This window comes from Danio aesculapii, chromosome 23 (genome assembly GCF_903798145.1).
Source record: "Danio aesculapii chromosome 23, fDanAes4.1, whole genome shotgun sequence".
In the NCBI taxonomy this organism is placed as follows: domain Eukaryota; kingdom Metazoa; phylum Chordata; class Actinopteri; order Cypriniformes; family Danionidae; genus Danio; species Danio aesculapii.
In genome coordinates, this window is record NC_079457.1 from 18,347,638 (window position 1) to 18,362,989 (window position 15,352).

The 15,352-nt window shown below is 34.5% G+C and overlaps 1 protein-coding gene across 1 annotated transcript; it reads left to right on the plus strand.

Annotated features, from left to right (window-relative positions):
* The first annotated feature begins 747 nt into the window (after positions 1-747).
* slc25a33 (solute carrier family 25 member 33) lies at positions 748-14,722 on the plus strand. The gene is made up of 7 exons (XM_056449631.1): positions 748-885; positions 4,806-4,979; positions 8,444-8,521; positions 9,858-9,958; positions 10,954-11,020; positions 12,159-12,439; positions 13,837-14,722. Exons 1-7 carry the CDS (start codon positions 845-847, stop codon positions 14,037-14,039), a joined length of 945 nt encoding a protein of 314 aa, XP_056305606.1. The 5' UTR covers positions 748-844; the 3' UTR covers positions 14,040-14,722.
* Positions 14,723-15,352: the final 630 nt, after the last annotated feature.

The window sequence follows — 15,352 nt, forward strand, 5'->3', positions numbered from 1 at the left end:
TGCCAATTGTTTGGAACCTGCTTCATAACTAAGAGCTGCTTTCATCAGACACCAGGTATAGCCTTCATAACTGGCTTAAGTTCCATATAACGGACAGGGAATTGATTCATATTTATAAAACTCTCATAAGTTAAAAGATCCCTGTCACGATTAAAAAAATCCTAAATAAAAATAATGTTTATGTTAAACCCCCCCCAAAAAAGATTTATTATTTATCTTAACGTCTGCATTATTCTGTAAAATGGTTTTGTGGGGTGAGAAATTGTGGTTGTAAATCAGTTTCCAGGCAATTTACCACACCTCACAGCTACAGTGCTATTCACTGCGCCACTGTGACGCTCTTATTATTTTATAATATAATAATTCCATAAATTTATTTACAAGGGATTTTTGAAAATGTTTTCTTTGTTAATTTTTTACTTACATTTTTTGACAACTCACATAACAAATAGACACAAAAAATAAAACAATAACAATATAGTAATAAGTAGCCCATTAAAAACAACAACAACACCTAGGTGACACATGTGCTTAAAATCTGTGTGTGTGTGTGTGTGTGTGTGCGTGTGTGTGTGCGTGTGTGTGCGTGTGTGTGTGTGCGTGCGTGTGTGTGTGTGTGTGTGCGTGTCCTTTAATTTTACAGTTTTGTTTGTGGATGTACCGATGGCGTGACGTCAAGGAACACACCTCCGTCCAGCCCCTATGACGCGTGTCCAGTAACTTCTCATGTTCTGCTTTATCCGGGTTTAAAGCAAGAGAAGCCGGTAGTTGAGCATCATCAGGCCGTCGGCCTCAGTGACTACTCTTTTATTTAACATATTACGAGGAACAATGGTTCTCTGAAATGGCGCAGAAAGACACGCTGTTACATCTCTTCGCAGGGGGGTGAGTGGAAATGACTTTTAACGTTATTTTTTTATAAAGCCGCGCATAACCGTTGCTAGATATGAGGTCAAAAGCCTTTAAAGCACAGCAGTGACTTGTACAGAAATACCAGACATAAAGCAATTTTATCACCATTTTTCCTGTTATTTATATCTCCCCTTTGATACTCCGAAGATGTGTTTAAATGATGACAGTTCTTGTTAGCCTGTTAGCTAACGTTAGCGGTGAAACTAGCCAGCGCAGCATCCAGTCACGCGACACCTACGTTTAATGTCATCCGCGTGCAGGTTTGCTGCTCAATTCACATTAAAACATGATGTCTTAATAATTATTTTAGTAACTGTTGTAAATTGTGCCTGGGGTGTAAAAAATATATTTCGGTTTAGGCTGTCAGACACAGAACCGTGACGCGTTACGTAATCATAGCACGAGAAGAGAAGCGTCTCTCGCGAGCTCTTCATGGACATTACCGTCACACGTTGTAACAGCAGCAGTACATGTGCACTTGAAGTGTGTACTTTTAATTAATCGTTCCTGCGTAGATGTTTTGCTTTAGCAATCTTTGAATATGTAAAACAAAACCGCCTTGATGCACATACAATCATTCAAGGTCATTCCGCTGGTTTTTATATCATGCTAAATTACCGTTTATGCTTATCTGTCTTACTGTTGCTATATAAAAGATTTTGTATGTAAAATAATTTTTTGGTCACAATTTATTATTAGAATGAAAACGTGTGCCAGTGTTTTGTACGCATTTGAATTCATTGCATTTGCGCAGGCATTTCAATGCCACCTACGACAGTATATTTTGACTGGCGAAATGCTTGGCTCTTTCAAGGGCACATGGGTTTGTACCCTTGTCAAGCATGTGCACTAGAGTCAAGAATGTAGGTAAACTACGTATAACATTTAAAAATGGCAAATTGTTTACAGGTTAAATGTCAGACTGATTTGCGTCAAAAGTGTTGTCAAAGGGTTTGTAGCTAATTAATGGTGCCAAGCACAGAATATTATGATATATTTTACAAAATATAAATAAATGTACACTCTTCCATGTATACTGTCTGTGAAACATGAGTGTTGTATTACAATTGAATATCTTTAAGTTAATTATTGCTGCTTGTTATAATTGTTTTTTTTTTTTTTTTTTTTTGAGTTTCGTTTATAGTTTGAATTTGTATTTTTATTGGTTTACAGGCCTTTAAGATCTGGCAAATGGACTGCCAACGAAAACTAGTCTTTGGACTAATTTGGGTACATTTGTGTTCTTAAGGAATGTTAGTTAATGTACACTGCCCCATATTGTGAAATAAATAAACATCTATCTATCTATCTATCTATCTATCTATCTATCTATCTATCTATCTATCTATCTATCTATCTATCGGTATATATAATTAGTATTATATAATTTGGAGTATGTTGAGTCTTTCTGTTTTTCTTAAGATTAGACTATAATAGAACATTTTTATGAACATGTTTTAGTATAGACAGTAATAAATACAGCAGTTTTGCAGAATAGCATAATTGTGATATTAGAGATATAATCATCTGATTTAATATGGCTTTAAATATATTGTGTTGTTGTAGTTATCCAAATATAGATTAATTAATAAATAAATTATAAAATAAAAACAAGTAAAAAAATTTAAACTCTGGATTTAGCAAAAAAAGCTAGAAAATGTATTTAAAATATGTAATTTCTTTAAACATTTATATTCTTCTATCTTCCTAATTTTTAACGTATTCCTGAGCAGGGATTTCCATGAATTTTTTTTTTTTTTTAGAAAAACAACATCAAGCATTTGCATTATATATAACTAAAGTTATAGGTTAATAATTGCATTGCCATTTAGTTACTTATCTGACAGAGTTTTGAGCAAAATAACACATTAGTTAGATTCAGGTGACTTGCATTGAAGGTCACAGACATTTGCATATTTGTTTTATTCAAACATTGATGGCACAATATGGGCATTATGTAATCGTGCCCCGAAGCTTTGTGTGCCAGTAACAATACACTTCCATAAAAACATTACACTCTGGGTTTTGCAATATGGATCACTTTATTAGGAGGAGAGCATTGTAGAGCAATTCATGAGAAGTCTTGCATCAGTGTTTGGACTTAAGGCTGAGGACGTCTGCCCTTGTAACTGAATGTGCTCCTCAGACAGATTTGTGATTAATCTGTCCCTCACTCGCTGTTCTGAGGTCAGAGGCATTGTGCTCTTCACATGTCTTTTACTTCACCAGTAGTTTGACGGCTGCGTCAACATGTTGTGACTTCTTTGAAACATGATCTGTGACTTTTGGCTTTCCTTAATTTATGAACAAAACACACACCAGGTGACCACATTCATGCCTATGTGTGTTTGACTTTAAACTGCCTCTCTGCTGTACTGCAATTTACCCGCCTTTACAGATTTGTAGTATTTTTTTTTTCACATAGGTTTCTTTGCTGATGTAATATAGGTTATAGTGGAAACGCTTGTTTTATTTAGTAATGTGGATAACGATCAATGTTACCTGCGTCATATTGTGTCATTTTGATGAAGTTAAGTTTGTTTTCCTTGACCTCGCTCTAATACTCTTGACTCTTTCAACAGCCAGGCTGGTGGTCCGCAAGCATTGCTGACGCACACATTTATATTTGCGACTAAAGTTTAGTTTGAATTGGATTTTAGTATCACCACAAACAGCAAATGTAACATCAGCCAAATCTAATCTAAAGGTCCTCAACCTTTTCTTTGTTTTTTTGGTCCATAGCCCACTTTTTAGGTTACATAAATCATTTAACATAATTATTATTTTTATTATTTATTATTATTATTATTATTATTATTATTATTATTATTATTATTATTTATGGTGCCAATCAAAGCAGATTCAATACACTCTCCAAAAAAAGTACTTTAATACTTTTAATATGTCAGACAAATTACGACAAAAATAAACATTGAACATAAGGTTATTATTATCATATTTTCAGCTATTTTTGTAACTTTACATGCTTAAAAATGTATACCTTCAATGCAGTTTAGATTTATTCAGATGAAAGGATCCACCATATGTAGATGTCTGTGCAGCTGTTACCATAGTATAAGCATTACATGTTTATATGGTTATTGTATAAGAGTATTTACATTTAAAAACAAATTCTACGTAAACACTATGCTATTTGAAAATTTAGCATGGGTAAGGTTTGTTTCCTCTTCTGCTTACCAAGGCTGCAATTAAGTAAAACTGTGATGATTAAATGATAATTCAATTTAAAGTTAACGTTAAGTATTTTTTTAGTAATGTAACTTATTCATATGACAATTAGTCAACATTCCAGTCTTCCGTGTCACGTGATTCCTCAGAATCATTTTTAAAGAGTTTGTTTACCCAAAAATGATAATTCTGTTATTGATTACTCACCCTTATGTCTTTCCAATCCCCTGAGACATTCATTCACCTTTGAAACACAAAGTAAGATATTTTAGATTAAATTCAAGTTCTTCCTGAGAGATCTCACTGGTTCCGAGACGTTCAAAGTCCAGAAAATGAACTAAAAACACTAAAGATTTAAACATTAAAACATAATTTTTTTTTTTTTTTTTTTTTTAGGTGGTTCATATGATAACAGTTGAGACATTGAATATTTTAACTTGTTTTCTGAACATGAACAAAGGCCTCAGGAGATTAAAATGACACAAGGCTGAGTATTTAATCACGTAATTGTCATTTTACGGTGAACTAATTCTTTAATATTTGGTTCTCAAGACAAGAAATGTATTAATATCAGTGTTGAAAACAGTGCTGCTTGTTTAATTGTAATTTGTAACATTATAAATACTTTCAACCTTGTTGAATTATTGTATCAGTTCCTTTCAAAACCCTTTATACATTACTTTTTTTTTTTTTTTTTTTTGCAGATGTGGTGGAACAGTAGGTGCCATCATGACGTGCCCCCTCGAGGTGTTAAAAACCAGGCTCCAGTCATCCGGCCTCACTCTCAGGCCAGTTTTCCAGGTCCAGCTGGGCACACTCAATGGTGCTGGTGTCATCCGACCGGGATCCGTCACTCCTGGTTTACTACAGGTGTTACGGTAAGCAAGCTAGGACAAACAATAGAATGAAACCATGAACATGATGAAGCCTCTTCAAAGTCTGTTCCAACCGGAAGTTGCTGAGGCTTTTTATTATAGTATGTTGATGTGCTTCCAACTGAAGTGGAATATTGAGTAGGGGCGGAGCTTTCTTTTGTGCATCATTCTCTCATAACTAGCCAAAAGTAAGAGAGGGGTGGTTAAGGATTTGATACATGTTTGATATCTGCTTGTTCAGGTTAAATCCGCTAGTCTTATCACATGTTAAAGTGAATTTTGAATAAATTCATGGTGTACACAGCAGTCTCTGGACTTGCTGCATCACAGATACCAATATTTTAGCAATTTATAAAAATTTTATCGTGGATATATTGCAGTCGTGATTTTTTCGAAAATATTACATCACTTGGTAAGCGTTTATTATCACCATTTGTTGAGTCTCAGCCATACAGTTTGATATAGCGCTTGGACCCAAAAGCCATTTTGCATAATGTCACACTTAACCTGCAGGGAATGGAAGCCCTCAGGTTGACGTTAACAGAATGATGGCCACTCCAAAGGCAGAAGCAAATGATCAGACTACAATAGAGAATGTAAATGTGTTGTTACAACACAAAAGCATTCTGGATAGTCAGAACATGAAACCAAAGATCTCATTGATTTATCGTAAAATTTGTGTGTATGTATTTGTGTGTATATGTATGTATGTATGTGTATATTACTCATCAGCAATAAACCATAAGTGCTCACATCACTAATAAGTAGGGACAGACAGAATTTGCAGACGTTTTGCATGGAATGATTTTAGGAGTATTGTAACTAAAAACTTAGTACATGAAATAAATACTAATAATTTTTAAACTTTTATTTGTTTACAATGCAAATCCAATTAGATCCATTTATTTGGTAAACAAAGCAAGTCTCTCATATATGTCTACTAAAAGACAGAAAATATTACTTTACAAATTGTATTGTAAATGAATCATGTGAACATTTTAATATTACTATTATTATATCACAATAATATTAGTGAAATTAATTAAACTGAATAAATATACATGTACTCAAGTAAATACATAGACTAGTTGATGGGCTAAAAATCTGCAGATTCCGTGTGGGCCTACTAATAATGAATAAAATTATATATGGAAATGTTTTCCTGTGTCGGCTCATTGATAACCTGTCAGTTACACGGACACAGCTGGTTCATTTATTTGATCTGCTCTGTCTGCATTCGTTCTCGGCTTCTTTAGATATGGAATGCAAGTTTTTAGCTTCTCAGAGAGAATTTATTAAGATATCTACACTTTAGTTCATTTTATTCTGAGTGTTTGTAAGATGTATTTAAAGCAGTCAGCTTTTTCTGTGTTGATTTGCATTGTGCACTTCTGTGATTGTTCATAGACATAGTAGAATGCAACTTGCTAAGACATGGATTCACTTTCTTTATAGAAGATTACAGAATAAACATATTTTTCAGTGGATTAATTTGCCCAGATGAATTCATTTTAGGAATAAGTATGTGAGCTAGCAAAGCAAACATAGTCAATTTAGAATCAACACAGACGTTAAAGTGGCAGCAAACTGCTTCTGAATAATTTAATCTGAATACATTCACCATTTGGTTTTGATCTTCCACATGAAAGCTGATTAAAGCTTCTCTTATCCTGCTGTTGATGATGATGATGAGGAAGCTTTGTGCTGCCATTATCAGGCAATGTTATGTAAAGGCGAAGGAGTTCATACTGTAAGTGTTAATGTCTATTTTGGGTAGACGGAGACAGCATTGCACAGTCACATGATGCCTTCTTGCTGTGCTCGGGTTACTAGCCGCAAACACAAAGTGTCCCTGAAGTAGGCAACTGTGAGGGAGTGTTGAGGTCTACGTGACATTCAGACCTCAAGAGACATTTCGATTAAGGACAGTTTGGCTTATACCTTGGGAAAAAAGGGCATTTACAGTACTGTAGACGTAACATCTCTATAAAACAGATATTTTGGACTGCTTTATTTATAATGTTATTATTTTAACAGAACAAACTTTTACAGGTGCTTTTATAGACCAGTGTTGGGTGTAATCAGTTACAAAATAACTAGTTATGCAATTTAATGATTTATCTGCTGAAAAAAGAAATGGATTACTGTTCTCTTTTACTAATAATGCATTTGTTCAACAGTTCTGTATAAATTGATTCAGAGAAAAGTATTTTTGTGATACAAATCTAGTTTGCAGAATAAATAATTCTGCTTTTCAGCTAAAGGTTACATTCATCACTATGACTAAACATGCTTAATTCAATGTCTATTTTCAATTAAAATTTGTATTTCTATGGCGCATTTACAATGTAGATTGTGTCAAAGCAACTTAACATAGAAGTTCAAGTAAATTGAAACTGTCAGTCCAGTTTTCAGTTGAAGTTCAGTTTAGTTCTGTTCAGTGTAGTTTAATTTTAACTGCTGAAAGTCCAAACACTGAAGAGCAAATCCATCGACATGCAACTCCCAAACCAACCAAGCCAGTGGTGACAGTGGCAAGGAACAAACTTCACCAATGGACGAAAGTGAAGGAAAAAACCTTGAGAGAAAATAGGCTCTCCTTTGGCCAAACTTCTTGTGCAGAGCTGCAGTTAAGAACCAATGAATCGAGTCAAAAATGATTTTTACAACAATTTCAAAGAAAGGTAATTTGTATTGTTTAGATATTTTGCAGAATAGTTCTGCTTTTTCAGCTAAAGAATGGATTTGTCATATTTCTGAGAAAACAATGAATTGAGTAGGAAATTAGTGACAATGAATGGAATTTATTAAATATGTTGTTGCTTTGTTTTGCTTTGATACCTAAAATGTTTGTAAACTAAAGAATGTTATGTTTGTTATTAAAATATTGAAGTATTTTTTTTTATTAAAGCTAAATTAACTAAATTTAAAAAATATTGTCTCTTTACTGAGATTTAAAGGGATTTGAAGTAGTATTAAGTCAATCAAATTTCTTTGAATGAAATTACTTTTCAGACATCAGTACTTTAAATACATAGTAATGCATTTAATTAATAAATAATAACTTTAAGTAACTCATCCAAACACTGTTATAGATTTTCAAAAGTACATTTAACATTTTCTTTAAAGTTGTATTTATTTTGTTCTCAATAATTTTCTTGAGGAAGCATTTGTGTAAATGTAGGCCAGTGTTTCTGTGTGTTTTCCCTTCAGGAAGTAGAATATTACCAGTCAGTGATGACAAGAGGATTTCAGGAAGTATTGTGATCTACTATTGTCCATATTCAATGTTTAGCTGAGTTTAAGAAGTGAATCATGAAGGAAGTAAATAAGTGCAGAACTGTGTCATTAGTTTTCTGGAAATTGCATTATTCAAAACTGGCTGTGAAACTGGATTGTGAACTGGTCTCGTGCGGGTAGATTGAAATGATAAGCCCATCTAATTTTCACCTCTCTTTCCTCATCAGGTCAATTCTAGAAAAAGAGGGACCAAGATCTTTATTCAGAGGGTTGGGTCCAAATCTCGTTGGTGTTGCACCTTCAAGGTAATGTTTCAGTGCAAATCAAGGTTAAGAATTTGAACATTTAAATATAGCAGTATATCAAAGCTGTAAAGTAGATTTTTATTTTCGATTGGCCCATAGAGATGTTAATGGAAAGCTTTGGAACAAAGAAAGAGGACCTTAGATAAGTCCTATTTTATGAAATTTAGGATACTCTATATATTATTTATTCATTTTCTTTTCGGCTCAGTCCCTTTGTTAATCAGGGGTCGCCACAGCAGAATGAACCGCCAACTTATCCAGCATATGTTTTACGCAGCGGATGCCCTTCCAGCTGCAACCCATCTCTGGGAAACATTGATACACACTCATTGACACTCGTACACTACGGCCAATTTAGCCTACCCAATTTACCTGTACCACATGCCTTTGGACTGTGGGGGAAACCGGAGCACCCGGAGGGAACCCACGCGAACGCGGGGAGAACATGCAAACTCCACACAGAAACGCCAACTGACCAACCAACTGAACCAACGACCTTCTTGCTGAGGCAACAGCACTACCTACTGCGCCACCGCGTCACCCTTTATGTATTTTATATAAATTTTTTTGCACAAGTCATTTTGGTGATGTTTTAAGATTTATTTCTGTATAGTTTTTATTTATCTTAGTACATAAAGTAAAACAAAATTAAAATGAGTACAGTTTTCTTGGCAGTTAGCTGTTATAATGTTTATTTAAAGTCATGTAGAAGTTTTTTTGTTTAGTTTAATTTTAGTTAATGAGAACAATACTGCACTGTTAAATATACAGCTAGAAGTAAAATGTAATATTAATACATGAAAAAATATTTATAATAATATTAAAACTATTTTCATACCAATGCTTTTAGCTTCAGCTTTGAATTGAATTGTGAAATGGAGCGAAATGATGAGAGAAATATGACAAAGCGATTAATTGTAATAAATCATCATTATTATTAGTTAGTAGTTTTTCCTCATAACCGCAAGCCTTACATTTCCCATTCTAACTTGCATTCAAAGCACTTCTTAGTTCACAACAGGCTAGAAGCGTTTTGACTCTTGAATGCTGAATTTATTGTTTAGTCATTGTGTCCTGCATGGCAGTAGATGCGGGTGCTTATTCAGCTCTTTGTGTCGCCTGTTCCAGATATTCAGCAAAGAGAACTCTCTGCACTGTCAGGATCTCTCACTGCAAGCTGTTCGGCTTGATAAAACATTGGCAGCTTTTCAGCGCAAATGGCTGTTTTACATCAAAATGAACTCTGCACTGTCATGCGTGGACAGAGGAAGCAGGGGGTGTTGAGTTCAACATAACAGAGGCACTAATGTACTGTTCTCTCTCTGTTCTTCTACAGGGCAATCTATTTCGCAGCTTATTCAAAGTCGAAAGAAACTTTCAATGGCATCTTTGTGCCTAACAGCGGAGTCGTCCACATGTCCTCAGCAGGCTTTGCAGGTGAGAACTTGTTAAAGAGATCCAAAAAGAAGGATTTACAATTAACAAACCGTACAAGATGAGGATGACTTCTTATTCTGCAGAACATTACAGAGGATGTTTAGCTAAAATAAATTATCAATGACTACCAACACTTTGAGAGTAAAAAAAACACATACAGGTAATATAAAAATAATAGTTTATTGGTTTGTTTATGTGTTAGGTATTAAAGAATTACAACAATATTTCCTTTAAATTATAGCCTTGGCAAATGTGCTTATTAGTGCTGCATTTTGCTAGTAAATCCAGTTCTGAAATCAGCAGCGCTTTTGAAAGAAGCAGGGTCATGTGCTTTTAGATGAAGCAACATTTACTAGGTTACTTTTGATTCATGGGATCTTAATGTAGTGTCAGGAGCCACACGTATTCATTTTTTTTTACCTGTATATGTTTTTTGACTCTCAAAGTGCTGGTAGTTGTTGATTTACAGTTTTATGAATCACTAAGGACCACAGTTTGAAATAAAATTTTCTTTAATGTTTTACTGAGGATAAAAAGTCACATACATCTTGAGGGTGAGTCAATTAAAGGGACAGTTCACCCAAAAATGAAAATTGCCATAATTTACTCACCCTTCACTTGTTCCAAACCTGTTTGAGTTTCTTTCTTCTGTTGAACACAGAAGAAGATATTTTGAAAAATGCTGGCAACCAATGACTTCCATATAATAATTTGTTCCTTCTCTGGAAGTTGGTTACATTTTTCAAAATATCTTTTTTTATGTTCAACAGAATAAAGAAACTCATAAAAGTGTAAGAATAAACGATGAGGTAGTTTTCATTTTTAGGTGAACTATCCCTTTAACATCAAATTGAGATTTGTGGGCGATCTGTCCCTTTAAGAAATATTTACGCAACATTGCTGATAGCGTTTCCCAGAACTTAGGAGAAATATATGCAAGCAAATTCCTAAATTTAAAGTGGATCTCTAATTGCGTTGTTTATCTTTTTTTTCAGCGTTCATCACAAACTCCCTGATGAATCCCATCTGGATGGTCAAAACAAGAATGCAGCTTGAGAAGAAGTATGTTAATGTTACTGAGTTTCACCTTGCTGTATTCTCAACAAGAAACTCGCACGAGGCAATATACCCCTTGAGTTGTGGCCATCTTCCGACATCATGAGAGCATTGAGTTTTTAGGACGTTAGCCCATTAGCTCCTTCTCCCTTGTTACACAATCATCATGACGATTTAGCATGTGATCTAAAATATCCATCTTGACGCACCAATCGAGGCTTAGGCGGCATGGTCTATATTTGACTTTAAAGGGCAGCGGCAGTGGACTGCAAGGGTCAGATGAGAGAAGTATGTCAGATGGTACATTCTGAAAATAGGCTGTCATTTAATTCAGCCTTCCATCTTACACGCAAACCACATTGTGCAATGCAAATGTAAGCAGCATGTCTTGATTTGAGTATTCCCACTGAAGTGGCCTGAAGCACTCTGTACTTGCATTATAATAAGTACATTGCGTTTATTGTTAGTTTTTACTGAATTGCTTATCACTCATGGTGATATTTATGCAGGATGTTGGTAATGTTAGAAGCAGGTTTGGTGGTAGGGGTGGACCTAAACGTATAATTCACCCCCAAAAAATTCAAATTTTGTAATCATTAGCTCATTTGTATGAGCTTTCTGTCCTCTAGTGAAAACAAAAGAAGATATTTTGAAGGATGTTGGAAACCAGTAACCATTGATTCCCATAGTATTTGCCTTTTTCTGCTATGAATGTCAATAGTTACCCATTTTCAACATTCTTCTTAATGTCTTTTTTTGTGTTCAACAAAACAAACTCAAAACAAGTCAATAAATGATGACAATTACAATATTTGGGTGAACTATCCCTTTAAGGGTGGATCAAGGTGTAACAAATGGGTCAACAATGTTATTATAAATGTAATTACAGAAGTTATTTACAAATGTAATTACGTGCTGGTGTTTTTAAAACAGAAGTACAATGTAAACCTATATTTACATAATAAGTGCATTGTTTAAATGATCATTTAAATGTAAGTACATAGTAATTCAAATGCTTTTAATAGAAAGTGTGACCCACGGTTTTGAAACCAGAACTGCTACCTCATAGTTAATCATATTAAGTCCTTGACTGTAATCCATTTCTTCCTGATGACCTGACCTATCATCCCTTTTTTCTCTGCAGAGCACGTGGGGAGAAGAAAATGAATGCATTGCAATGCGCACGGTACGTGTACAAGACAGAGGGAATGAGAGGTTTTTACCGGGGCCTGACGGCGTCGTACGCCGGCATCTCGGAGACCATGATCTGCTTTCTCATCTACGAGACACTGAAGAAATACCTGGCGCAGAGTCGATTCACTACGCCTGACACGGACAATGATAAAGGGGCTTCAGATTTCCTGGGCCTCATGTTTGCTGCTGCATTTGCCAAGGGTTGCGCCTCCTGCATAGCTTATCCACATGGTAGGTTGTTATTACCTGTCAGGCAGAACAAACCAGCGTCAACTGGTTTATGTCTAAAGATATACATGGATGGCTTCCGCTGTAGATAGAAGACTGCTGGTACTTTTAAGGCAGGGCATGGAGGGCATTAGAAATACAGTGAATTGACTGATTATTAAGGGCTAAAAAAATAAAAAATGTGTATTCAAAGTTTTATAGCAAAATATTGAATTGCTTAACAAACTGTGAGGAACATTCAGGTCATATTATTTGTAAACAGTATATCAGCAAAAACATGTTTACATGTTATGTTTCATTTATCATATATCATATATCATTAAGTCATTTATAATATTTATTTATTATATTTATTTATGTTTATTTAGAATAATAACAATTATTTCTAATAATAATTATGATTTATTTATAAGTTGTATATATTGTTTATAACAATATTTCAATATTATGATATATTTATAGGTAACTTGTTTTTCTTAGATGAAAAATGATTATATTAGTTATTATTATTATTATTATAATTATTATCATCATTATAATTTCATGTATACTTGTTAACTATTTGACTACTGCCACGTTTGTTTGACCGTTGAAGTTTAAGAAATGAACCATGGTTTCCACAAAAAAAATTAAGCTGGAGGAAAAAAAATCTGAAATTTTTTTTAAATGTATATATATTATAAAATATAAATATTTTATATATATATATATATATATATATATATATATATATATATATATATATATATATATTCATTCTTTGGGTATAAGCCTAGCAAAAAAAGCTTTGGCTCGAGGAAGGTATGTTTTGAAATTAACTTTTTTATTTATGATATCTCTTCCCAAAATAGTTTAATCTTTGTACACTGCCACATACAGTGAAACAAGGTTTCTCCAGCATTTAAAACAGTTTAGAATATAAATATTTTTTTGAATAAATTGTCATTTGAAGAATTATTTTTAATTTACATTTTTATTTTAGCAGAATTTTTTTCGCATAAAATAACAAAAACATAGCGGTTTATTCCGCTGTGGCGACCCCGGATTAATAAAGGGACTAAGCCGAAAAGAAAATGAATGAATGAATGAATGAATGAATGATGACGTTGTCATGCTTTCAGACATGTTTATATTCATTTTTAGCAAGCACAGTACCAATCCAATCTGAGGAGTTGAAAAAAGTTTTTTCCATAGCTATATATGAACTTCAGCATATACTAACTATAAACCACCAATATTAAAATAGACAATGCTTATAATGCCATAATAAGAACTAACAAAGCTACTTTTTGAGAATGTAAAAAACTGTGAAACATTTACTTGCTCCGTTATCCTCACGACCTTTCTCATTGCTCAAAAGCCTTTTACATCTCTTCCTAACTTCCTGATGTCTCTTCCAGAGGTCATTCGGACGAGACTCCGAGAAGAAGGCAGCAAATACAAGTACTTCTTTCAGACGGCGCGTCTTGTGGCAGTAGAAGAGGGTTATGCTGCGTTTTACAGAGGACTCATTCCACAGCTCATCAGACAAATCCCCAACACGGCCATAGTGCTGTCCACATACGAGCTGATCGTCCATCTGCTAGCCGAACCCTCCAAATAAAGCACAAAGACATTGAAACCTGCAGCTCCAGTGGACGTGAATGTTCATTTAAAATCATCCAAAGACATTTAGTAGCTTTTTTTTTTTTTTTTTTTTTTAAGAAGAAGAAGAATGCCTGTTATCAGAACGGTTTAGCTTGTTTGTGTGTTATGTAAATGGCGCATATTGCATAGCTGTTTATGTATGCTGTATCAGTGTACAGATAAAGGTCATCTGAATATACAAATAGTGCATTTAAGTTAACTAAATTATTGTTATTATGAGTAGCATTTTGTTTGCGGTCAATTGCAATTCTTTGGATCTATGAAGATGATATGGTACTTGCTCATGGAGTTTTGTGAGTTAATCATTAGTAGATCCGGGTTTTATTTTTATTATTATTTTCTTGGAAGGAAAGGAGATGATGTTGAAATGGCTTTCTAGGAGCTCACGGTTATGTTGCAATATTTTGTAATGCCTGTTTTGTGACACCTTGTAGCATTCGGGAGTCTGACCAATTAATTCCATTCACCTCTGCCAGAAACGTTTCATCCGTTTACTGTATATTTGGCTGTACAGAAAAGAAGGGCTTGGATGCGTATGCTGCTGTTGGTTTGTTAATATAAATTATGATTTTATTTTATTTTTTTCTTGTTGAAAATGCATAGTTTAAACCACTTAAATAAATGCATCTTTTTCAAGTCTGTCGGGATTGATTTGTGAGTGTTATCAAGACTGTGGGAATGAAGGAAGGAGTCAGGAATTCCTGCTGTTTACTTGAAGCAACACAAGGGTACAAAACAAGAACATGAACTTTGACCCTGTGTCTTGTCGGTGTGTGCTACAAATGCTGAACACAGAAGTGAATCATTTGTAATGTTGAAGATAATGATCGAGTTATATCAACAAGCGTGATGGTTACAACTATCTTGTGATTGTTGATTCAGTATTCATATTTAGACATGGTCAACTGAATATAAAAAATAATACACCTTAAAATAACCTTTTTTTTTTAAATTTATTTATGTTTTTATAAACAGCAATGCGGTTTTCGTCCAGGCCGTGACACACTGGAACAGCTCTATACGCTCACCAGGGTGCTCAAAGGTTCATGGGGGTATGCCCAATCAGTCCAAGTGTTTTGTAGACTTGGAGAAGGCATTTGACCGTGTCCCTCGTGGCATTCTGTGGGGGGTGCTCTGGGAGAATGGGATCAGGCGCTTTGTTAGGGCTGTCTCGTCCCTGTATGAACAGAGTAGGAGTTTGGTTTGCATTGCCGGCAATGAGGCAAGCTTGTTTCCAGTGCATGTTGGACTCCGGCAGGGCTGCCCCTT